General features: G+C 37.9%; 1 protein-coding gene across 1 annotated transcript; it reads left to right on the forward strand.

Annotated features, from left to right (window-relative positions):
* Window positions 1-1,599: 1,599 nt before the first annotated feature.
* On the forward strand, window positions 1,600-19,556 carry klf15 (Kruppel like factor 15). Its single transcript, XM_077725331.1, has 3 exons — window positions 1,600-1,851; window positions 3,099-4,592; window positions 15,696-19,556. The coding sequence occupies exons 2-3, from the start codon at window positions 3,193-3,195 to the stop codon at window positions 15,862-15,864; spliced, it is 1,569 nt and encodes a 522-aa protein (XP_077581457.1). The 5' UTR covers window positions 1,600-1,851; window positions 3,099-3,192; the 3' UTR covers window positions 15,865-19,556.
* The last annotated feature ends 8,262 nt before the right edge of the window (window positions 19,557-27,818 follow it).

Below are 27,818 nucleotides of genomic sequence, written 5' to 3' on the forward strand. Positions count from 1 at the left end.
CTCTCATCTGGTGAATAGGTCACTTGCTCATAGGCATTTTGCTCACCTAGGGATGACCTATGAGTTTGACTTGGGTTGTTTTTTGAGGGCACTATTTAGAGCTAAAAGTCAATTATGGTGTAGTTGTTACTTTCAGATGATTTTGGCGCATGTGGCATTGGATCAAATCCCATTCATTGGCTGGGTGATTGTGGGTGAGAATGGTTGTCTGTCTTTGTCAACTGACTGGCAACCAGTTCAGGGTGTAGTCCACCTTTGGGCTGGGGTCAGTTGTGATAGGCCCCAAAACCCTCACAAGAATTAGGAGGGTTGAATATAAATGTTTGATACACTTTTACCAACTAAAGGTTTATTTTATTTTATTTTTTTAAAGTTTTTGTTTTGAGGTCCGGTGATCGGCTGGCGACCAATTCAGGTTGTCGACATGCCTGAAAGTCAGCTGGGATAGGCTCGAGCACCCACTGCGACCTTTGTGAGGATAGTCATTTCAAGTCTCATCTCATCTCATTTTCTGAACTGCTTTATCCTCATTAGGGTCCCTTGGGCTCTGGAGCTTATCCCAGCTGACTTCAGGCCAGAGGCTGGGAACACCCTGAATTGGTGCCCAGCCAATCGCAGGGCACAAGGAGACAAACTCAAACGGGACCAAAAGATCGGCGACCAAAAGCCCGGCGACCAAAAGCCCGGCGACCAAAAGCCCGGCGACCAAAAGCCCGGCGACCAAAAGCCCGGCGACCAAAAGCCCGGCGACCAAAAGCCCGGCGACCAAAAGCCCGGCGACCAAAAGCCCGGCGACCAAAAGCCCGGCGACCAAAGGCCCGGCGACCAAAAGCCCGGCGACCAAAAGCCCGGCGACCAAAAGCCCGGCGACCAAAAGCCCGGCGACCAAAAGCCCGGCGACCAAAAGCCCGGCGACCAAAAGCCCGGCGACCAAAAGCCCGGCGACCAAAAGCCCGGCGACCAAAAGCCCGGCGACCAAAAGCCCGGCGACCAAAAGCCCGGCGACCAAAAGCCCGGCGACCAAAAGCCCGGCGACCAAAAGCCCGGCGTCCAAAAGCCCGGCGACCAAAAGCCCGGCGACCAAAAGCCCGGCGACCAAAAGCCCGGCGACCAAAAGAACCGGCGACCAAAAGCCCGGCGACCAAACGTCCAGCTACCAAACATCCGAGCACCCTCGCACCGGGCTGCCCCTAAGGTATGTATTTTGGTTCAGATAATGAATGACTGTTTGAAGTCCTATTTTGGGTTATTTGACTAACAACCAGTATTTACAAGTTACTATCCTTAAATAACTTTTTTTACATATTGTAATTCCCAGTTGAGGTCAAGTGTATGCAGTATGTAAGGTATGGGCATTTGTGGATTATGAATTATCAACAGAATATAGTCTTTACAACAACAACAACAACATGTCTCATGTTCCTGTTTGTGTCTTGCACATGATCTAGCGTCTCCCTCTTCTCCATTGACGCCATTCCCCACGCCGGCCTCCTTTTACGAGCAAACAACCAATAGGAACGCAGGGAACGGGCGAGCCCTCACAAACCGAGCCCACATCACCACCAGAAGAGCTCATGTGACTCAAATGCGCTGTCCAATCAGAAAGCGACAAAAGGAGTGAGCATGTGTGTGTGTATGCGTGTACATTTGAGAAAGCGAGAGAGGGGGAAGAGAGAGAGAGTGAGAGTGTGTGTGAATGTGTGTGAGAGAGATAGATAGAGAGAGAGAGAGACAGAGAAATTCGCCATGCTGCCACCCGCAGAGTGATCTCACCATTACACACGGAGGAACACTCGAAAAGAGGAGCACGTTGCAGTCAATAGTGAAAAAAAACCTTCTTCCCACGCAGAGGTGAGAAAACACGCGCACGCACACGCACGTACACGCGCACGCACGGATCAGCGCATCGTTAATGTGATGTTTTGATTTGCCGCAGAGCGAACCCACGGGAGTAGAATAGGTGCTCGCAAACTGCAAGTTTCTATTGAGTAATGCGCTTGTTACAATGTTATAACATGGGTGTTTTGGTGTTGTTTTAGTTGTGCGTCTTTGTGTAATAACTGCTGTTGCTTGAGTACAGTAGTACTGTGAATGGTGCAGCCGTGCAGAGGTTACTATAGGGCAAATTACTCCGCAGCACGTAAAGCTCGTGTTTTTATCAACTATTAAGCTGTATTGAGTTTTTGGGATGTTTTTTTACTTGCATATACTTGATAAAACACTCCTATTTTTTTATTATTCGTTCGCAAATTCATGCGTCAAACTTTACCATTTTTTGCAAACTAAATATTGCCACTTTGGATAGAGAAAACCCGTTAAATCGTGCAAAAATGTTCAACTTTTGAAGAAAAAGTTATCATATTTCAAAGAAAAACCCACAAAAGCAATTCTGACATTGCTTCAGTTTACTTTGGAAAATGAAATTCCACAACTGACCACTAGATAGCGCTAATCGAAGCTTATTTGAAGTTGGCTTGGATTTGCTAGTTTTTTTATGGCTTGTAATTAGATAGTAAAAAAAAAGTCATTGTTTCATTGTAAAAGGCTCTTGAATTTTAGGACATGTTTAAACTTGAAAGTCAAGCTTATTTGCAGTTATCTTGTAATGACTGTTCTTAAAAGTACCAGAAAGCTTTTTCAATACCATCACACTGGGATCCCTTGTTGTTTTCCCTTCGAGCCATGCGGTTCTTTCACTTATAGCAGCTGGGGAAATGGGAACTCCTGATTCTACAAGGTCAGTGTACACCACACCAGCTGCTATATACAAACAACACATTGAACCTTTTCCATAAATGAAAAGCAAGCAATGACCAAACAATCGTTATTTCCAGTAACTCAGTCCATTAGGTTTTAACATTTGGGTGACGCTTGCATTAAGAAGCCTTGTAGAACATTAACCTCAAAGTTGAGGTACCATAGAGGGTGATGCTAAATGCTAAAATGGATCTACCAAAGAACCCCTAGATCAACATGAATTAAAAACTCCAACCTTACAAAATCGGTCCTAACAAGTATTTCCTCAAAAAAAGACATGAGTTCCTTTGCTAAATCCTACTAAATAGTAATTATTATTTGTATCATTTTGTCTCCTGCAGGAGGATGAATGACTTTCTCATTAATATTTAGCCAAGTTTGCAAACTTGATCTTGTGAGCAGAGCAGAGTCCAGCTATCATTCATCCTCACAGGAATGGTGGATCACTTACCACTTGGCGAGGAGACCTTTCTGTACTATACAAACTCATCGCCATGCGACCATAACAGCAATGCCGGCGAAGGACTATCCCGAGGAATCATGGTGACCGATTCGTGCCTCTACCACCCCTACCCGGGGTTGTCTTCTTCCCCCGTACTCTCCGAGGACGAACTTAGTATCTCCTCTAGCCCTCGTTCTTCATTCTGCTCAAGTCCAGAGACCTCATCGCCCAAATCCCACGCCCATGTGAGCTCTAGCAATGAGAGCAGGAGTTCCTCAGAAGGTGAGAGTCAAGACAGTCTTCTTGACCTCCTTCTCTCCCAAGGAATGACCACCTCAATAAGCTCTAACCTTGGTAACAACAACAGTTTCCTCTCCTCAACGCCTTCATCCTCATCCAATGCCCCACTTTTACCAATGGGTCTTACTTGGGAATCCAAACGAGACCAGAAGTTGGGTCTTCTCCAACACCAAGCTAAAGAGGACTATTGCGAATTCCCTATCTTTCTGGATGAACTGCAAGATCCTGCGTCACTTCTATTTCAACCAACTTTGGAAGAGATTGAGGAGTTTTTGGAGGAGAATATGATGGTGGCGTTAGAGAAGGAAGACGATGGTAGCGATGAAGCTATGTCGCCGATTCCAGAGGATTCCCAACCTGACAGAACAAAGATGATAGCCAGAGACGTCCTAAGACATGGGGATCAAACTGTACCTGTTGCCATTTCTCCACTGTCTTCCCTCAGAGAGACCAAACAGACAATGAACACATCAAACATGGACAGTTCTTCAACAGTCGATGTGAGCTGTATAAGTTTGAACTCCACTGACAGTGAAGTCGATGGAATTAAACAGGAAAACTCGGATTCGCCTTCATCATCAGGAGGAGAAAACTCTGGTGCTAGTACAACTTTGCCGGTTATCTTACAAATACACCCTGTACAGATCAAGCAAGAAAACCAACCCTGTATTGTTTCAGAAGCTCAAACGCAAGAGGCTCAACTCCAGAAGCCTCAATTAGCACAGGATATCAAGATAGCTCAACTTTTGGTTAATATCCAGGGCCAAACTTTCGCCTTGGTGCCTCAACTGCTTTCTCCAGCCAATATTGCATTTGCCAACAAAAATTCATCTAAATTTGTTAGGATTGCACCAGTACCCATTGCTGCCAAACCCAATGGGCTTGGGGAGTTAGGTAGTGGAACAACTACTGGGGTCCTAGCTGGGGGCCAGAGATATCAGAAGAACGCAGTGGCAGATCTTATCAAAATGCACAAGTGCTCTTTCCCGGGCTGTAATAAGATGTACACCAAAAGCAGCCATCTTAAAGCTCATTTGAGGAGGCATACTGGAGAAAAGCCTTTCGCATGCACGTGGCCTGGTTGTGGATGGAGGTGAGAAAAACAACATTATCATTATAATGGACTGTAAACAGCAGGGGTCGGGAACTTTTTTGACGATGAGAGCCATAGACAATTCATATTTTCAAACATTATTCAATTGAGAGTCATAGTAAGAATTTAAAAGTCAAAATATATGGAAATGTAAGCATTTATTATTCATTTCAACCCTTTGAAAGTTGAAAAAAAGTCTGAATTCTTTTGAGAAGATTATTTCACTGTTGATTATCAATGAGTATCAGTGAGAATATGCATGCAGAAGAGTCTAATGAAGAAAAATTATGATTTAATGACAAAAAATTATGATTTAATGACGAAAAATTATGATTTAATGAAGAAAGAGAGCCATATACACCCATTAAAAGAGCCCCATATGGCTCCCGAGCCATAGGTTCCCTACCCCTGGTATACACAGTCTCAAATAGCGACACATTATGTGCACTCAATGATAACCACTTCCATTTAACTACTATAGTTAGATCTTTATAGTCTTTCTGTGGGGTATTTTGCTGTGAAACTGAATACTTGCAAATACTCATCTAGACTGAAGATTCATCCTGAAATAACATGACTTTAATGTTGAGTATATATATATATAAATAAATAAATATACAAATATATATATATATATATATATATATATATATATATATATATATATATATATAATAGTAATGGTAATAACAATAAGAAAATTCTATCATTACTATTATTAAACCAGGTTTTCAATTGCCGTTCAAAGCAGTGCTTGTCACCAGCCAGATTGTAAACTAACATATTTATGGGTCTCCTTGAAAGCAACATTGAGCATTTATTTGAATTGTGGCACTCCGGGGAAGTATTTTAAGCTGTAGGCACATACAGCTTCTCATATCTTCTAACTCAATGGAGTATTGGTGGAATTGGGCCTTATAATAGTAACGAAGATGCAATTCTACAGGATAACTACTGATGTGAATGAATATCTTTTTGTTGTACTCATGTTGTAAGTATCTTATATAATAAGGGGTGAAGCAACTGGCACTATAGTGGAATGAGAAAAGCTTGTAGTTGTGGCATGTGTTTTTATTAAAGCCTTTGGCTTTGGCTATGTGGGCAAACTTAACTAAGTGGATAACCATTAGTATTAGGGACATCATTTCATATACCCTGTTAATCCAGACCTGTGGTAGTCTACAACAAGTTTAGGTACCGTATTTTCACGACTATAAGGCGCAGCGCATTATAAGGCGCACCCTCAATGAATGATATTTTTTCCATATATAAGGCGCACTGTATTATAAGGTGCACTGTATTATAAGGTGCACTGTATTATAAGGCACACTGTCTATTTTGGAGAAAATGTAAGACTTAAGTGCGCCTTATAGTCGTGAAAATACGGTAATTGCTATTGACTTTCAGGTATGAAGCACTCACTACTTTACAGTCACCTCTAGAGCCAGCCATTGTTGATGTTTTGGATTTTTTTGTATAAAATCTTGCAGTGGGGGAGGAGCTATATGATGGAAGATTTTGTAAACTATGATGGCATCTGCATATTTAACAGTATTGTTTCAGTTCAGGCGTGTTTTGTGTTTTTTTAATATCCGACAGTGGTGTTTTTTTCATTTTTGGTTTTCTGTTTTTTCCACATATAAGGCGCACTGTCTATTTTGGAGTAAATGTAAGACTTTTAAGTGCGCCTTATAGTCGTGAAAATACGGTAACTTCATTGTCAGGTGGAGGCATGTACTTTGGGTAGAGATTGGAATGTGTTGCTTAGAAAAGTGAATTTTGACAACTCCTTACACTAATTAACAGGTTTGGTATCTTAAATTACTACGAGAAGATCAAATGAGCAGATTAGATTTGGAAATTGGTTAGAGAGATTAGTTGCTGTGAAATTGGCCCTTGTAGATCCATTCCACTCGTGTCAGTGTTGTGACCCTTTTACCACCTCTACCCGATTGGAAATGCCAAAGCCAGTAGGAGGGTTATAGAAACAGTACTCTGATCGTAGAATTGCTGCAATTTCACAAATAAAAAATACTACTGATCATAAATCCGATTTATAGACTATGGCAACATTCAAAGGACCCAAAGACACTTTATAATGGAGAAGGTATAGAGCAGGGGTGGGCAAACTACGGCCCGCGGGCCGCATCCAGCCCATTAGGCTTATTAATTCGGCCCACCGACAATGTCCAAATAGTTTTTTTATTTAATTTTTTTTCCAAAATGGCGCCTTCACGCAGAAGCCAGTGGTAGTAGCTCTGTCCACTGTTGTTTGTTTTTCGTGTTTTACAACCCCACTATTTGTTTTAAATTACATTTTAATATTTCTTAATACATTCCCTTTTACTTTACTTTGTACTTTATAATTTTTACTTTAATGATGATGTAGTGATGAGTATGTTAATACTTTATTCCTTTTTTTCTGTTCATGTTTCATATGTACTGTTAACGGATGCACTTTTTTATATGTATCATATCTTGTGCTGACCCGGCCCCTCTGTCAATTTTTTAAAGTCAATGTGGCCCCCGGACCGAAAGGTTTGCCCACCCCTAGTATAGATAGTCATGTTAAAACTTTATAATTGGAACATTACACTTTTGAGTAGAGCATCTTTCGGGTTGATCGAGGATGGGAGTTAAAGTCCATCGTTAAAACACATTTTAAAAAGATTTGGACTCGTGTTGATATAAGCAGGGCAACTGCTAGCTTAGTGTCACCACTATCTGTGTGTTTTTGTACCATGGTTTAAAAAAAAAAGAAAAAAATCTGATTAGATTAGTTTCTTTTGAAGTGGACTGAATGTAGACTTTGCCCCTGTTAGTTATTGCACTTGTTTGCTAACTGTCTGTGAACGCTACACAGTTCACATACACACTCATAGAGAGGCGCATCGGTATTATGGAATCAAGTTCAAAGTTTTTTACCTCCATGGCGTGCATATACATGTTCAAGTTAGCCATGATGCCAACTTTAGACCTAAAATTTTACGCTTCTTGCTCAACATAGAGTGAGAATTGTGCATTTGTGCAGTAAAAAGCATTTTTTCCTCTCTATACAACTATGTTTTGTTGTAAAAGCACGTTATATAATATACAGAAAATTCAAAGGAGTCATGAAGCTGGAAACACACGTGAATGAACATGTGTTGTGAACTTTTCCATTCGGAACATTTACAGAACTGTCAAATAAGTTAGTCTTACTCGTCATATTTATTTGCACAACCTGTGACAGTGACAAGCAAACAAGGGGTTATTTGACAATTTTAAACATTCTGAATTATATATACACTGGGAATGTTAATGTGGGAAATAATTACTGTCAGTTTTGGACAGCTGCGTCAATGTATTTAAATTTGTGACCGGACGTTTGGTCGTTGGTCTTTTGGTCGCCGGTCTTTTGGTCGCCGGTCTTTTGGTCACCGGTCTTTTGGTCGCCGGTCTTTTGGTCGCCGGTCTTTTGGTCGCCGGTCTTTTGGTCGCCGGTCTTTTGGTCGCCGGTCTTTTGGTCGCCGGTCTTTTGGTCGCCGGTCTTTTGGTCCCTTTTAGTCGCCGGTCTTTTGGTCGCCGGTCTTTTGGTCCCTTTTGGTCGCCGGTCAAATGTACTTAGATTCTAAACAGTACTTCGATATTAAACAGTACTTAGATATGAAACAGTACTTAGATATTAAACAGTATTTAGATATTGAAAAGTACTTAGATATTAAACAGTACTTAGATATTAAACAGTATATAGATATTAAACAGTACATAGATATCAAACAGTACTTAGATATTAACTTCTCTCTTAGATATTAATTTCTCTCTCTTAGATATTAAAATCTCTCTCTTAGATATTAAACTTTCTCTCTTAGATATTAAAATCTCTCTCTTAGATATTAAACTTTCTCTCTTAGACATTAAACTCTCAGATATTTAACTCTCTAAGATATTTAACTCTCTCTCGCTCTTAGATATTAAACTCTCTCTTAGATATTAATGTGTGATTTCACCACTTTTAAAGTACAAAAAGTCTCTGAATTCCTTTGACAACAATGTTATGCTAATAAATCAGTATCAGCGATATCATACACACAGTAGACTAATAAAAAAACAAGTTATGATTGAAGAGGTGGTAGAACTAGTGTCACGGTCTCCATATTTTACCTCACAGGTTAGTGGAGAGCCATATGCACCCTTGAAAAGAGCCACATACGTCTCCCGAGCCATAGATTGCCTACCCCTGCTCTAAATGTACTTATCCTGCCAACAACTGCACTTTAAGTGCCTCAATATGACATCAGCATTAGAACATAAAATATAGTTCTCTCTTCCAGCTCTCTCTCTTCACCCCCTGCCAGGAGCTAGAGGTGAACTAGGACGTCCTCGTAAGAGTAACTTCAGAATAGATCCATGTGTGAGGAATAGGCAAGAGTCGTATTTCATTGACCAGGCTCCTACATATAACTTAAGAGTCATATTTTATACCTGTCAAATAACTCGACTCGTTTTATCCCTCCGCTTCCTTGATGTTTTACATACATAGTTATAATTGCGCAAACATATAGTGAGTGGGAGGACCAACATTCCCAAGTAAACAATGAATACACACATAGGGTTTACATACATACATAACTCCATGTGTGTTCAGCTTTGACCTGCATAAAGACTCTTATTTGAGGTCAGTGTTCAATGGCCTTGATCAAACCTAAACAGTTTACTGTCACAACATGCATGTATGTGTGTGTGTGTGTGTGTACTTGACAAGACTTTCACCCGATCAGGGGTTTGTCAGCTGATGCATTCTTTGTCGTAGCAAAGAACAGAACTGTTGCCAGGCGGTCACACCATCAGAGTTATCTTTAGATTTTGACACCTTTTTAGATCAATGCAAACTGGTACTTTCAAGACATGACAGTGATGCCATGTAGAGTCTTATTCCAACCTGAAACCTTGTTAAAGACAAACACTTTAGGTGTTAGATGCTGTGTGTTATCGGTAGATTTTTTTTTTGATAAAATACTGCCAGTGATGGAATGGTTTTTATCCACTTGTGTTGACAAGGTTACAAAATATGAATTGAAATAATAGAATTATATTTTTATTACTTGACTGCAACTTGATATGGGAGCTAAAAGGTCAGATCTAATCCATAATTTTTAGACCCTAAGACAGAGGTGTCAAAGTGGCGGTCCGCGGGCCAAATTTGGCCCGTCACATCATTTTGTGTGGCCCGGGAAAGTAAATCTTGAGTGCCGAATTTCTGTTTTAGGATCAAATTAAAATGGTTCTAGATGTACATTTCATTTCCTGATTTTCCCCCTTTTATATTAATAATTGTATTTTTTTATCATTTTTTTCTGTGTTTTTAGTTCAAAAATCATTTTGGAAAATCAAAAAATATATTTAAAAAAAAGCTAAAATAAACATTGTTTAAGATATATAAGAAACTGAATATTCAGGCCCTTTAATCCAGTTCTTTTAATCCAGTTATAGAAAAAAAATCTAAATATTATTACATGTAACATTTTTACATATATTACATTTCCTGATTTGATCCTTTTTTAAATCAATCATTGTAATATTTTCAATCCAATTTTTTTTCTATTGTGTTTTTAGTTAAAAAAGCATTTTGTAAAATCTAAAAATAAATATGTAGATATTTTCCGTTTTCCACTTTAATTTTGAACATAATTTAAAAAAACAGTTTCCATTTGAAATTAAAAAAAACATGATTAAAATAAATGTTCCATTACTAAGAAAAAAAAGCTCAAATAAACATTGCTTTACATCTATAAAAACGGACTACTTGGGGTTTTTGATCCAGTTCTCTTAATCAAATTTAGAAGAAAAAAAATCTAGATATTAGATCTAAAATGCTCCGTCCACATGAAATAGCATTGACATTAATGTGGCCCTATAAATAATGTGTAAAACAATGCAGACACCTGCGTCTTATAGTCCAGTGACACTTAAATGTCAGCAAAACTGTTTTTTTCGTCTATATTCGCGGGTGTGGTTTGTAGGCCAAGAACTATAAATCACTTTGATGCCAAAACAAGAAAAACCACATCCAACTGCCTGCATCATTAGCAATACCGCACATGAATTCAAAATTAGAACATTTTTCAGCTATTTATTCAGCCATTGTAGTAACTCTGACTTCCTAGAAGTCCATAGACCCAAGAGTTGTGATTAAGATCCACTTCTCTTCTTGCATACCTTTAAGTCCTCACTCACTTTATGCATGTACTCTTTACAAAGCGTCAGTCACAAGAGCTTTCCCCCCCAAGGGCACATGGACTCAAGTACCCTCCACTTACCCTCTGGTTCAAACTAGCTTTGCACCTGGAACACAGTATTTCGGTAGCAAAATTTCACACGAGTTGTTGTGGGTTGTTAAGAATTGACGGCGTGATATGTGTGTACAATCTTTCACAAATAAGCTATAAATATCTACACAACACTGTGTTGCCTATTCAGGGGCAATCCTAGTTCCTTTAAAAAAAACCTGGTTTGGTCACCACTGAGTCGAAATATCTATATTTAAAATATAAAATTTAAAAAGTATATTTTATAGCCTGTGTATGTAGAATAGGGGTGGCTAAGTCCAGTTCTAGAGAGCCCCTATCCAGTCTGTTTACCATATCTTCCTCCTCTACCACACCTTAATCAAATGATCAACTAATCAGCAAGCTATCCAGAAGCTTCATACCGATCCCGATTATTTGATTCAGGTGTGTTGGTGGAGGGAAACATGGAAAACAGACTGGATAGGGCAGGGGTGGGCAAACTTTTGGGCCAGGGGGCCACATTGACTTTAAAAATTTGACAGATGGGCCAGGGTCAGCACAAGATATGATAACATATAAAAAAGTGCATCCGTTAACAGTACATATGATAAATAAACAGAAAAAATGGACTAAAGTATTAACATACTCATCACTCATCATTAAAGTAAAAAGTATAAAGTACAAAGTAAAGTAAAAAGGAATGTATTAAGAAATATTAAAATGTAATATAAAAAAATAGATAGAAGGGGCTGTAAAACACGAAAAACAAATAAGAGTGGACAGAGCTATTGTCACTGGCTTCCGCGTGATAGCGCCATCTTGGGGGGAAAAAAACATTATTTGGACAACGTCGGCGGGCCGGATTAAAAGGCCTAGCGGGCCGGATGTGGCCCGTGGGCCAAAGTTTGCCCATCTCTTATAAATACAGTATATATATACGTTAAAAAAGACATTGTACATTAATCACTGATCAATGTTTATGGAAACTTCTTGTTCTTATATCAGATGTCAGTAGGGCATCAAAATACATCAATACTGGCACTATAACAAGTCACATCATATAAAAACTTTACAACATGACAATAAAAGCATTTACAACCCAGTCAAATAATTGCCCTCGGTCAATCCTTTAAAATCACAACAGTAGTCTATTTTTTCTCCCAAGATTTTATCAATGCAGTTTTTTTTGTTCAAATATTTATTGATTAGTTTGAGTATAGATTTAAACCATTTATTGCAAAATCCAAAGTGACCATGTGATTGGCTGGCCACCAATTCAGGGCATTCCCTGCCTGGTGCTCATAGATGGCTGGGGTAGACTTCAGTACCCCCTGCAATCTTTATGATAATAAGTGTTATGGAAAATGAATGAATGAATGTGAAACTGACTTTGATACATGACTATAACATTAAAATTGAAATTCCGAATCATAATTCGTACTCATTGCATGATTGATTAATCAACTAACAAACTAACATTTTTGCAAACTGCTAATTGTTTGGAGTTTGCATAGGAAAAATGATGTTAAACATTGTAAAATGGATTAAAAAAATACATGCACACACACAGTCTGGGGTTAATTTTTGTTCTTGGCCCAAGTCCGTCCGCCTCAGTACAACGTCCAGAACTGTGCAGAACTATTTAAGCTCAGCTGTTGTTAATTTTATATTGGAGATTGTGGTTTGAATTGCTGTGGTTGTGAACACTTTTGGATCCATTCACAACCATTTATAGTGGATTCTCTCATCCTCTAAAATATATGTATATAGTGTTTCCTCGCTACTTCGCGCTTCAGCTATCGCGGACTTAGAGCTTTGCAGATTTTTTCAGGAAAAAAAAAATTAAAGATATTAAGTTAAAATTATAAATTACATCATTTTACAAGAGGTGTAAACAAAATATTCAATAAGAATTAGTAATTGCATCCAAAAAAGGCCAAAGAAATGGTCAATAACATGGTGAGAGTTCAGGAATGGCATTGATGACGTCATGGTTGTTTACAGGCGTATCTTCACCGCCCAAAAAAAACAATGTTCACAACTCCCAATAACGATGTTTCTTCTGTGCAAAAAAACTGCAGAAGATCCTCCATCCGGACTATTATGATGTTTTTGCTTGGTGGTGCTTTTGTGCACGTGTTACACGTTTCTTTAAGCATTTTTGAAGAAGCACGCCTACTTCGCGGAAATGCAGCTATTGCGGGGAGTCCCGGTCCCCATTAACAGCAATAACCGAGGGAACACTGTATATGATGATTTTTCAAATGTTATACGATGATAAGAACAATATATTGCATTCATTGAATTGCATTGTGCAATGATTCTGTAGGCTTAATGCAAACCATTCATAAGTATGAATGAAATAAGATGGAGTATGTTTGTATACAATAAAATAATTCACCAAAAACGCTTAAGTATGCTTTGGTAAGGACTATCTTTTAGGCATGTTCTGTCAGTTTCCAACCATTATACAGGAATATATGCCTTGAGATACAAGATACTTGATGCGTATGTCGATTTACTCTTATCTCAAATCAACTCTCCATAGAAATGAACTAAATACAGATTAATTTGTTCCGGCTCTCTGAAAAAACACCAAAAAAACGGAATATTGGATTAGAAAAACATTTTTATTTGTTCTAATTCGCAGAGTAACTAATAAGTATATAGGGGCACCTATCCAGGGTTGTTTGCTTTTGTCTACCCTTGAAAATATTCCGAAAATGACGTCCACAAATGTCCTCAGATTAGGATAATGCACGACCACTTGCCAAATAGTCATCATACGCATTTTCTTTGCACAACTCTTCATTCCATCTGCTTGCTTTGGGACCATTGTTGTTCCCTTTATTCTGCACTGACTCAAGGGGAAAAAATTACGGAAAAAATGGACGCACTGTCCAGTACTCCTTGAGATCTTTACACGAGGGAGTTGAGGCGATAAAGACAGTGGGGCTGAAATCATAAGAAGCCTCTCGACTACCTGTCTTGTATGCTCGTATCTCAAAACTTACTCGCATCTCAAGGCAAATATTTGCTCAGAATTTTACTCTTATCTCAAATTCCCTGTGTATCGGGGTACTCGTATGTCATATCATGTCGTATTACTGTATATATTTTCTCTTCTCATGTTGTTCTGTTGACAAACCTTGGAGACTGAAGCTACGTAATCAGAATTAATCCCTTTTTTGTTTGCATATGTAGAAAAAAAAGTAACAGTGCCAGCTATAAACTAAGTAACATATTACCGATAAACCTTCATCATTACTGCCATAAATTCTTTAACTTTCTAATCTTGTAGTTCTGATTTCATTGGTGACAAACCTGTCAGTTACCCACTCAACACTGAATGTCCATTTAAATGATGAATTGACTAGTTTAATGCATGTCTAAGGTAGAAGAGACTTGAAATAACTAAAAATGACCATTTGAAATCACTTCCAATTATCACCCTGCAAGAAAAACATAGGGAAGTCCCCGGGGTTTCAACCTCATGTTAAAGCTAATCCGATCTTAACAGCTTTACTAATACATCCTACAGGGACTTGCATATAATTCATGTGCTGAATTGTGCGAACGCTACTCTATCATCCACTTAAAGCTCCCCTGTCATGATATCCACAGTGTGGCGAGCCCATGGAGACCTGAGGGCAGGCAGCCCAAGAATAGACTAGAATTTGCGGAGCTCATGTGTTGGAGCTAAATATGGGCTCTCTCCTCATCTTCTCAGAAAGGTTGCTAGCCAATACGCATAGCAATATAGCATCACGCTCCTCAGCTTTCCATCGAATAAAATAGCTCAACTTTACTTTTATGTTATTTGGCACTTGGAGTGTATTTCAATGATCCCTAACCATACGAATCCGTCTTGAAAGGTTACACCATGTGTTGTGTGTGTATATATGTGTATATATCTATATATATGTGCATACGTGTATATATCTATATATATGTGTATATATGTTTATATATCTATATATATATATATATATATATATATATATATATATATATATGTCTATATATGTGTATATATATCTATATATGTGCATATATGTGCATATATGTGTATATATCTATATATATGTGTGTATATATGTGTATATAACTATATATATGTGTATATATCTATATATATGTGTATATATGTGTATATATCTATATATATGTGTATATATGTGTATATATCTATATATATGTGTATATATGTGTATATATCTATATATATGTGTATATATGTGTATATATCTATATATATGTGTATATATGTGTATATATCTATATATATATGTGTATATATATATTTATGTCTGTATATATGTGTATATATATATTTATGTCTGTATATATGTGTATATATCTATATATATGTGTATATGTGTGTATATGCGTGTATATATCCATATATGTGTGTATATATGTGTATATATCTATATATATGTGTGTATATGTGTATATATCTTTATATATGTGTGTATATGTGTATATATCCATATATGTGTGTGTATATGTGTATATATCTATATATATATATGTGTGTATATATGTGTATATCTATATATGTGTGTATATATATGTATATATCTAATCTATATATGTGTGTGTGTGTGTGTGTGTGTGTATGTATATATTTATATATATATATATATATATATATATATATATATATATATATATATATATATATAAACTATTTTAAACAGCACTGGGTTTAATTTATTTTCTTTTGTGACTCAAAGAGGGTCTTAATTATTGACATAATGACATATAATGATATTGTCCTGTTACTCTCATCAAGCAAATCTCTAATATGTCGTCAATCTTTTGCCGGCAGGTTCTCCAGATCGGATGAGTTGTCCCGACACCGGCGTTCCCACTCTGGAGTAAAACCATACCAATGCATCGTCTGTGAGAAAAAGTTTGCTCGTAGCGATCACCTGTCTAAACACCTCAAAGTCCACCGCTTTCCGCGAAGCAGCAGGACAGGGCGCTCTGCAAACTGACCCCTTTGAACCCCGCTCTGAAAGACTGACGCTAAGCAAAGGGCGGGGGGGCACCTATGACGAAGGATGGACAGAGGATGACAGGGAAAAGGGTTAAAGGAGTTTTTGCAGGACTTGGGTTCAAATGCGTGTGTGACGTATGTACTGTGATCATTTAATGGGTGGCAATGAAATTACTGTATAAGGTAAAAAAAAAAACCATGTTACTTGACATACACCCTTCAAAAAATAGAATAAGCTTCTTGTACAGGACAATTTTATTTTGTCTCGCTCACTTATGGGACTAATCAAAATGGAAGATCAATTTCTCAGAGTATTTTTTCACTTGCTGACGTCTTTATGTCCAAATAGCCTTACAAAAAAGGTTACGTCACTGAAGATTCTGGTACTCAAACAATCCAGGTGTTGTTTTTTTTCTCTGCGTTTCTGGAGCCAAATGTTGCCATAAAGGATCGACTAACTCATTTGTTGTAGAGATAACTTAATATGCTGGACATTTTATTATTGTGCTTTGTGAATTGTAATTGTGGCCTTGGTTTAAATTAGCTTCATGCCAAGTTAAGATTACTGTAAAGGTGATTTTAACCAAGATTTTAGTCATCTATTTTGAGTTATACTTTTCAAGAACATTGTGAAATTTTTTTTTCCGGGCACTATTAATATCAGTCAAAACTTGAAATCAATTGAAACTACAATCTTCAAACTGGTTTGCCGGTGCTTGTAAAGTGAAAATGAATGTGCATACCGCAGATAAAAAAGTTTTAGTACCATGAAAAAAAAGGCTTCAGTGTACAACGCTGTAGTCTTATCCGTTGTACGAGCTACACAATGTTCTCAGTAGCTGGACAGCAGTGTATTTATTGCTGTTTTTATTAGAGACAGGTGATAAACCCATAGCAAAGTCCAATTAATCAGGAAAACAAAAACACTACTGAGTATTATATACATCGTAGTTCTCATCCTGTGCATTCATTGCACTCGGAATTTAAGAAATTATGCTCAATATGCATATTTTTTTTGACATTCTATCAGTCATAGATCTCAACCAGTCGTTCTCACACTGCTATCCTTAAACTGGAATCCGTCGTGACCGGACGTTTGGTCCCCGGACGTTTGGTCCCTCGACGTTTGGTCTCCCAGACGCTTGGTCCCCCGGACGTTTGGCCCCCCGGACGTTTGGCCCCCCGGACGTTTGGTCCCCCGGACGTTTGGTCCCCCAGACGCTTGGTCCCCCGGACGTTTGGTCGACGGACGTTTGGTTCCCCCGGACGTTTGGTCCCCGGATGTTTGGTCCCCCGGACGTTTGGTCCCCGGGTGTTTGGTCCCCGGACGTTTGGTCCCCGGACGTTTGGTTCCCCCGGACGTTTGGTTCCCCCGGACGTTTGGTTCCCCCGGACGTTTGGTTCCCCCGGACGTTTGGTTCCCCCGGACGTTTGGTTCCCCCGGACGTTTGGTTCCCCCGGACGTTTGGTTCCCCCGGACGTTTCGTTGAACGGACGTTTGGTCGCTCTCAAAATTTTAATCATTAGAGGGAGAGAGTTTACTGTTGAGAGCGATCAAGAAGGTAATCTCTCGCTCTCAAAATTATAATCAAGAGAGAGAGAACTGTCCATCGACCAAACATCCGTTCGACCAAACGTCCGGGGACCAAGTGTCCGTCGACCAAACGTCCGGGTACCGGAATCCGTGGTCTACTTTACAGCCTTAAAGTATGAAATTATATTCTTTAGCAAATAATTGGTCACAGCTTTTAACCAGTTCTGCTCAATTATTTACTGGTCAATATCATAAGTCTCAAGTTTAAAACTTTAAATCAACTATTTTCTCATTCAACAACAACCATACCCTTTTTAGTTGGGAAAAATCAAGGCCAAGTTGCTACAATTGTGCTCTATGCTAATCAGTGAATGCTTTGCAGGGGTGAAGCACTGCTTATTTTCTACTTCTTCTACCCTACATAGAAGGGTAAATGATGCATCAACATTCCTTTGAAATTTGAATAAGTGTCTTTGTGGAATGGCAGGAAAAAATGATATTGAAGAAAAGAACATTGCAGAAGTAGTATATAATATTGTTTACTGCCCCATATCATGACACTGTAATTTACACCAGCATCCAAAATATTTCTGGTTGTCTGCCCTCACGGAAATAGTTTCGAGAATCGAGTATTGTGGATAAGCATGACTCAGATCTCCGAAATGCCTTTTCTGGCTCATCTGGTCTAAATGTCTATCATCTTGTTTTATTTTTTGTTTTTTGTTTTTTTATATTCCTATTTAAGGCAAATCAAATCAAAACCAGGTGCTGCTTATATTTTGATGATTCATACAATGCTTTGTAATTCTGTTTGTTAGAAGACAGACATCTAATAAACCTTCATGTCCCTTTAACGCATCCTGTTACATATATGAAAGAAGTCATAAAAAAAACTATGGACACATCCTTGAACTCAGCAAGATGGTGAGTCTTCTCTGGTTCAATCATATATATCTATTCTTTATGCGCATTTTAATTTCAGGATGGATAAATATGTCATATGTCAATTTAAATACAAATATTACAAGTCCACATCATGAAAAAAAGGCCATTTTCATCCTCATGTTGCTTCAAATTGTAATATTTTGTATACTTTGGCAGGTTAAAAGAAGAAATCCTCATTGGGCGGTAGGATTTTTCTTGTTTTTTTACTACAACCATACTCATTTGGTTTTAAAGTCAAAGTGTGCTTATAATACAGTGTTCCCTCGCTACTTCGCGGTTCAGCTACCGCGGACTCAAAGTTTTGCGGATTTTTTTGGGGAAAAAAATACAAATATTTTATTGAAACAACATATTTTACAGTTTTTTTGTTATAACATGAATTTCACTCTCTCTACCCGTATTCTATATGGTGTACTGTATACAGGAGGGTAAATAAAAAAAAAATAAGTTAATTTTTTTTTTTTTTTAAATTAAAAAAAATACATTTTTTTTTTAATTAAATTCTAATTAAGCATTTTTGAAGGGGAATCCCTACTTAGCGGAAATACACTTATCGCGGGTGGTCCCGGTCCCCATTAACCGCGATAACCGAGGGAACACTGTACCTTGATCTTAAAAGACACCAATAATTACTTTGAATGAAACGATAATAAAATGGAAGACATTGATGTGTCCTGACTGGTCCATCAATCATCATAGCTCACTAAGGGAGTGGTCATTGCAAAAAAAATGTTTAAACAGTTTTCTATAGGTGTTTAGTACGCATTACTGTTGTCTGCATTCAATGCACAAGTATTCACTAAACTCAATCTAATTTTCTGTATGTTTTTTGGTAAATAATGAGCACTTATGATGGGTCTTTTGGATGCTTAGCCTCAAAACCTATCCCAGCATTGATATACAGCTGAGTAACTTGAAAATAAATATCTTTCTCATTGGATTGTAAGGGAACAGCTCTTTTTTTGGGGGGGGTCAAACGTTTGAGTCTAATCTATAAGATTGCTGAAATCTGAATTTTTGATGTTTGGGCGTATACGGAAAAATTTAATGAGTGAAAACTATGTTTCTCAATTGTTTTTATTGTGTAAACTGATGAATGTATGTTGTATATACATTTCATAGGAGCAAATGGAAAAATGTTCTGTGATTATGAAATATTTTCTGTAAAGAAAGTATACAATCGATTCTAATACAGTACATATGAACATGCACCTGGTGACAAATGGCTTTATTAAAAAAGCTTTGTAAAGGTTTCATGTTTTGATCTACCGTAAAGATATTTATAGATCTTTTGATGCTAAAAATATATATATATACTATTTTTGCATTCATTCCTTGGCCTAAATTGTATTTACAATAAAAGCAATATTAATAACAAATAAGGCAATACAATCTGTGTAATTTTTGCTGCTATTTTATAAGGAATTCCACTCTTATTTCCTAACACACTGGTGTCAAAGTAGCGGCCCAGGGGCCAAATCTGGCCCGCTGCATCATCTTGTGCGGCCCGAGAAAGTAAATGATGAGTTAAATTTTCTGATTTTCCTCCTTTTAAATCAATAATTGTAGTTTTTTAATTGTTTTTTTTTTGTCTTTAGTTAAAAGAAATGCTCGGGTTCGCTCGCGGGCCGCATTGACGTTAACTCGATTTCACATGGGCGGGACAATTTTAGATATAATATTTAGATTTTTTTTTTATTAAAGGAACTGGATTAAAAGCCCTGAATCTTCAGTTTTTTTTTTTATAGATCTAAAACAATGTTTCTTCTAGCTTTTTAAATATTTTTTTTATTTTACAAAATTCTTTTTGAACTAAAAACACAGAAAAAAATGATTAAAAAATAACAATTATTGATTTAAAAGGGAGAAAATCGGGAAATTTGATAAACATTTAGATCTATCATTTTAATTTGACCCTTAAACAGAAAGTCGGCACTCATTATTTACTTTCCCGGGCCACACAAAATGATGCGGCGGGCCAAATTTGGCCCCTGGGCCGCCACTTTGACACCTGTGACATAGGCAATAGGTACTGATTCAATTATAAGTTTTTATTAGAATTGAAATGTTATTTATAGTGACTGTGTCACCAGCTAGCACAAGAATAATTATTTAACTACTGAGCTAAACGTACCTGCTATCAAGCAATTTAAACCATACTAAGTCTTAAATCTATTTCATGTGGATACTATATACATATATAAACAATACATACATTCATTCAGTCCTTTTGAAAATCAATGAATGAATGAAGTAAAGTCTGATTGTTAAGGTAAATTGGGCTCTGAAATACCTTGTGATTTCCTTCTAAATTCTCATTCTCTGAATTTGACAAAAACATAGTCAGTTTACTTTACTTTACTTTACTTCATTCATTCATTCATTTTCAAAAGGACTGAATGAATGTATGTATTGTGTATGTTTAAAACTCAGGTTTTTAAGTAAATTGGGCACTGAAATACCTTGTGATATCCTTCTAAATTCTCATTCACTATTGGAATTTGACAAAAACATAGTCAGTTTACTTTACCTTATTCATTCATTCATTTTCAAAAGGACTGATTGAATGTATGTATTGTGTATGTATAAAACTCAGGTTTTTTGGTAAATTGGGCACTGAAATACCTTGTGATTTCCTTCTAAATTCTCATTCACTACTGAAATTTGACAAAAACATAGGCACTTTACTTTACTTCATTCATTCATTCATTTTCAAAAGGACTGAATGAATGTATGTATTGTGTATGTATAAAACTCAGTTTTTTTGGTAAATTGGGACCTGAAATACCTTGTGATATCCTTCTAAATTCTCATTCACTATTGGAATTTGGCAAAAACATAGGCAGTTTACTTTACTTCATTCATTCATTCATTTTCAAAAGGACTGAATTAATGTATGTATTGTGTATGTTTAAAACACAGGTTTTTAAGTAAATTGGGCACTGAAATACTTTGTGATTTCCTTCTAAATTCTCATTCACTATTGGAATTTGGCAAAAACATAAGCAGTCCACATTGCAACTGTCAGAGAAGAAAGAGGAGCAATGGAAAATGTCCAGAAAAATACATTCTTTTCTTCAAGCTCTAAGTTGTTTTGAGTAAAGCTCATTCCTAGAAACAGAGTTTGTAGTTTTTTTCCAAAGAAAGCAAGGATGGTTTGGCAAACAAATTTATGACTTGTTCGATTCTTCAAGCACCAGGAAGCAATTTTTCTGACGCTTGTGCAATTTTTATATCACTGCAGTCAATCTAATCTATCTTTTTTACCATATAAGCATTCTGGCTTTCCTACATATTCAATCAGCCAGTAAATATTGTTAGATCCCATTTTGTATTGAACATATAGTAAATCACAGTAATTTAATCTATAGCGACATAGTCTATGATATATATTGAGTAAGTCCTAAAGATTTTTTTTATATAGAATAACCCCAACCCCCCTATAGAGTTTTCTTTCTCTTGGAAATACTGTATACGTGCCAAAAATATTCAAACTGTAAACTCAGCAGGGCAGTGGTGTAATGCACACATGTTATTTTCCTGTAACTGTGGGAAGGTAAATTGCAGCTTGCCTGCATATGTGAGGACAATTCTAAACCAATCTTGGCAATGGATATTCAGTATTGTCTCTTGCCTTATTCACAAATAGGATTTTAAAAAAAAACTGTATCTATAAAACAAGAGAGACAAAATAGACAAGGTTAATCAATTCAATCGAGTCAAGACAACCTTGCCAACCAATATTGCAACAAGTCACCTTTGATTATCCCATTAAAAATAAAATTTTAACGAAAAATCAATTGACCAATTCATCTAACAGAATAACTTAAAAATGAAAAATATTATTCCCATCAATATATAATGCTCATGCACAAGACCTCCCAGGATGGGTGCTCGGACGTTTGGTCGCCAGTCTTTTGGTCGCCAGTCTTTTGGTCGCTGGTCTTTTTGGTCGCCGGTCTTTTGGTCCCCTTTGGTCGCCGGTCAAATGGTGACAGAGAATTTACTGTTGAAACCAGCTCTCAAAATTATATTCATGAGAGAGAGTTTAATATCTAAGAGAGAGAGTTTAATATCTAAGAGAGAGAGTTTAATATCTAAGAGAGAGAGTTTAATATCTAAGAGAGAGAGTTCAATATCTAAGAAAGAGAGTTTAATATCTAAGAGAGAGAGTTTAATATCTAAGTACTGTTTAATATCTAAGTACATTTGACCGGCGACCAAAAGGGACCAAAAGACCGATGACCAAAAGTCCGGCGACCAAATGTCCGGCGACCAAATGTCCGGCGACCAAATGTCCGGCGACCAAATGTCCGGCGACCAAATGTCCGGCGACCAAATGTCCGGCGACCAAATGTCCGGTCACGCCCAGAATGCACTCTCACAAAATATTGGAGGCAATAAGCAAACACTGAAAAAAAATTGTTTATTTTTCCTCATTTTGGGATAGACTTCAGCAACCCCCGCGACTCTAGTGAGGATAAAGCAGTTCAAGGAGAATGAATGAACTATAGCATTCCTCTTTGAGTTTAAAGATGCATTAAAGTTTCATTGTAGTATACACATACTGTTTTACAGCATCAATACCACAAAAATCACAACTATTCTACGTCATTTTCAAAACATGGTCATTAAGTTGGGAAAACAAACCATCTCGTGGAGCGCAATAAGCAAGCCACCATCTTTTCCACATTCAATATGGCAAGACAATATGGGCGTGGTTACACTTATTGGTGACATAGCTGCGTAAATCAAGCACATGCGCGGTATCTCCTCCATTTTGAACAGTTTTTTTCTATGTTGATGGACGACTAGCACGACGAGGTAAGCAATTTACTCGCCTAAGTGTGAAGTTGGCGGCAGGTTCTCCAGATCTCTGGAGTCTATGTGGAGTTTGCATGTTATCCCTTGGACCACATTACAAAAACATGCATGTTAGGCAGATTGGACAGTCCAAATTGCCCCCAGATATGGTTATGAGTGTGCATTGGTTGTCTGTCTTCATCTGCCATGTTATGCTACAGAAGAACTGCTTCCCATAAATTGCATGAGGAACATAAAACTGGAAAAAATGTGAGGAATGTCAATGCGTGAGTTGTTCCACATGGCAAATTTGCAAGGAAATTATACCCCTTGTTATTTTCTGCTCATCCTTCAGCCTTATTCTACACACTACAAGCAGAAAGTACCTTGGCATAATTGTTGTATAATATTATAATGTTTTTTTTGTTTTGTTTTGGCATTGATGCATAGTTGCTGTGGAGTTGAAAGAGAAACGAAAGCCATCCTGAAACCTGCCCTTCACATGAATGGAGTTGCTTTATGAGAGAGCGCAATAAAGTATACAACAGGAGGATTTATTGCAACACATCTGAAGCTGAGCTGCTCCCAAAGGAATGATTAGGTGAGACAACAAAAACAAAAAAGTTATGGCTGTTTGTATACAATAGATAAGGTCATTGTTTTATCCACTGGTCCACATTAGACGAGGTGGAAGAAACTAATGTGACGGGACGTTTGATCGCCGGTCTTTTGGTCGCCGGGTCTTTTGGTCGCCGGTGTTTTGGTCGCCGGTGTTTTGGTCGCCGGTCTTTTGGTCGCCGGTGTTTTGGTCGCGGGTCTTTTGGTCGCCGGTCTTTTGGTCCCCGGTCTTTTGGTCCCCGGTCTTTTGGTCGCCGGTCTTTTGGCCGCCGGTCTTTTGGTTGCCGGTCGTTTTGGTCACCCGGTCTCTTGGTCGCCCGGTCTTTTGGTCGCCGGGTTTTTTGGTCGCCGGGTTTTTTGGTCCCCAGTCTTTTGGTCGTCGGTGTTTTGGTTGCCGGTGTTTTGGTCGCCGGTCTTTTGGTCGCCGGTCTTTTGGCCGCCGGTCTTTTTGGTCGCCGTTTTTTTTTGGTCGCCGGTCTTTTTGGTCGCCGGGTCTTTTGGTCGCCGGTCTTTTGGTCGCCGGTCTTTTGGTCGCCGGTCTTTTGGTCGCCGGTGTTTTGGTCGCCGGTCTTTTGGTCGCCCGGTCTTTTGGTCGCCCGGTCTATTGGTCGCCGGTCTTTTGGTCGCCCGGTCTTTTGCTCCCTTTTGGTCAAATGTGTCAGGTGGATAGGCTCCGGCACCCCCCAAGACCCTAATGAGGATAAAGCGGTAATAAAAATGAGATGAAATGGGTTGGATGGTTAACATAAATTTCAGTATTCTTTCATTATGTCTCACTTTACTTAATTTTCCTCATTCACCAATATGCAAGGAGTCTTTTATTGATGACAATGATTGGTAAAATTCTAAGTTTAACTCTTTTCAAAGTGTTTTATTTTGGTTTTAAGTAACTTAATCAGTGTTACTCAACTCAGAAACAATATAAAGAGATCAAAAATATTCAAAAATAATGTCAAACAAGCCTATTCCCTATAACTTTCCTGAATTGTCCATTGGAACACTTGTTTCTTACAACATACAGTATTTCACATTCTCTTTCATTGAAATACTGCGTTCAATTCTCTCCCCAAAGCCACAAATAAGGGATTAGACTAGAGTTGTGTTGAGGAAGCATGCACTTACATAAGAGTCATCATCTGATCTCAGATGTCGAATCAGCACAAGGGCAGTTATCATTTGAAACCGGCTAACTTGGCTCTGTCCTTCAACTTGTGTGCACGCTCTGTTTCTTTGTACAATTCATTGGCTCACGTTGTGCAGAATTAGAAAAAGATGTTCCCCACTTAGAGAACAGTCAATGCGTGACGTGTATTTGCAATACTATAGTATATAGTGTTTCACCCAAACTTAGGTCATATCACATTTTTACTAGTTGCCAACTTCGCGTGTTTCGTGTAACATGATTGCAACCTAAGTCTCCTCCAGTAACCTTCATAAATACTCATTGACAAATGCTTGGGCAATGAAATACAGTGACAATCGTTTAGAGATTTCTTTTCCCGTCTAGGTCAGGGGGTGGGCAAACTTTTCAGTCCGGGGGCCACATTGACTTTAAAAATTTGACAGATTGGGCCGGGTCAGCAAAAGATACGATACATATAAAAAACTGCATACGTTAACAGTACATATGAAACATAAACAGAAAAAAAGGACTGAAGTATTAACATACTCATCACTCATCATTAAAGTAAAAAGTACAAAGTAAAGTAAAAAGAAATGTATTTAGAAATATTCAAATGTAATTTAAAAAAGTTAGAAGGGCTGCAAAACACAAAAACAAATAAGAGTGGACAGAGCTACTGCCACTGGCTTCCGCTTGACGACGCCATCTTGGGTATAGAAAATATATATATATTATTTGGACAACGTCGGCGGGCCGGATTAAAACGCCTAGTGGGCCGGATGTGGCCCGCGGGCCGTAGTTTGCCAATGTATGCCCTAATTCCCCTTCTTAGTGGCTTATGTACTTGGGTACAAAAGAGGTGATGTGTGTGATACTTGAGAAAGACAACCATTCACACTCACAATCATACCGCCACCAGCAGGAATCGGAAAAAAAGAATAGGAAACTCTTTCACATACAAAAAAAGGAACTAAAGTGTAACGGTTGTTGGGTTGGCTGGCTCAGGCAATAAGATGTCCCTTATTTCCTGGCAATTCTAAAGCCCTCGCATTTTTTTGCACTGTGCTGGGCATCTTGTAATTACCACCTTAGCTCAGGTTCATGACAGTTTTTGTCTTTGTATGCCAACAAGATGGCTACATTTAATTAGCAACATTAATCACTTCCCTGAGATGTAATACCGAAGTGATTCTTGGTGGAATAAAATACTAGATATCCTTCCAACTGATCCATTCAGGTCTTTCTGAAAAGAAAGGTGGGTGATGAATCCAGGCAATTTCCGGAAAATTGGAAGACAGAACAATTTTTGTTAAGCACAAGAGCACAGTGACGTGCCTCATAGTCAAGAAAGAGTTGAACTGACCTTGATGTAAGAATATGCAGAATGAAAAGAATCCTTTTGACTAGCTATGAGTCAGTCATTCAGAAGCTTCTTTACGAACTATGTCAGATATGGGCAAACTACGGCCCGCGGGCCACATACGGCCCATTAGGCTTTTTAATCCGACCGGCCGACGTTGTCCAAGTATTTTTTTCCCAAGATGGCGCTGTCAGCTGTCAAGTAGCTCTGTCCACTCTTATTTGCTTTTCGTGTTTTACAGCCCTTCTATCTTTTTTTAAATTACATTTTAATATTTCTTAATACATTCCTTTCTACTTGACTTTGTACTTTATACTTACTTACTTTAATGATGAGTGATGAGTATGTTAATACTTTAGTCCTTTTTTCTGTTTATGTTTCATATGTACTGTTAACGGATGCACTTTTTTATATGTTATCGTATCTAGTTCTGACCCGGCCCATCTGTCAATTTTTTTAAGTTAATGTGGCCCCCGGGCTGAAAAGTTTGCTCATGTCTGAACTATATTATAAGTTTAAAATGTTTTGCTTCTGGCAATTCAAAAGGTTTACTGTATTTTCACGACTATGAAGCGCACTTAAAAACCTTAAATTTTCTCCAAAATAGACAGTGCGTCTTATAATCCAGTGCGCCTTATATATGGAATAAACAGAAAACCAAAAACAAAAAACCACCACTGTCGGATATTAAAAAAACACTAACGCCTAAACTGAAACAATACTGTTAAATATGCAGATGCCCTTTGAGTTTACAATATCTTCCATCTTATAGCTCCTCCCCCACTGCAAGATTTTATACAAAAAAAAAATCCAAAACATCAACAATGGCTGGCTCTAGAGGTGCTTCAAGGTGCTATAAGGCGCACTTAAAAGTCTTAAATTTTCTCTAAAATAGACAGTGCGCCTTATAATACAGTGCACCTTATAGTCGTGAAAATACGGTACATGATCGACTCCCCATTTCGCCCAAGATAACCAAGTATTTTCAGTATGAATGGGAGTTAATCACTAGTGTGATCCTCATTGCCCTTGATGCAGGTTCATGGTGGAGTTTAAAGAGAAGCCATTCTGAAATAAATCCTGCTAACCATTTCAACATTTACATGGGATGAATGCTGTTTTATTTTTTTATTCAGTTTCAGTAAAACTACAACATAAAAACAGAGTTGCTATACTACAACTATAATCTACTAGCATCCTTTTATCATCACATAAACAAACACAGAGTTGTGTCAATAAATGGAAAGATACCTTGCCAAGTTAGAGCCTATTTAATCTAGGCATAGGAGTCCATTTTCCAGGAAGGTGTCTGTGTTTGTTATGTAACTCCCAGTGGCCCTTTTTGGAAAAAAAAAGTGGAAACAAAGTGCCTTCCTGAGGAAGATGGCGTCACTGAGGTAGACAAATATCCTGCTTGTGGAACTCAAGTCATCCATATATATTACTCAGGCTTTCCTTTGGTCTGAATTATGGCACTTGTCTTCAGTCCTGAGCATCAGAACACAGTAGTGTCCTATTGCAAGTGTGTGAAGCATATGTGTACTATAACCAGCAACTAATACAAGACAG

Source organism: Stigmatopora nigra, chromosome 1 (assembly GCF_051989575.1).
Source record: "Stigmatopora nigra isolate UIUO_SnigA chromosome 1, RoL_Snig_1.1, whole genome shotgun sequence".
Lineage (NCBI taxonomy): Eukaryota > Metazoa > Chordata > Actinopteri > Syngnathiformes > Syngnathidae > Stigmatopora > Stigmatopora nigra.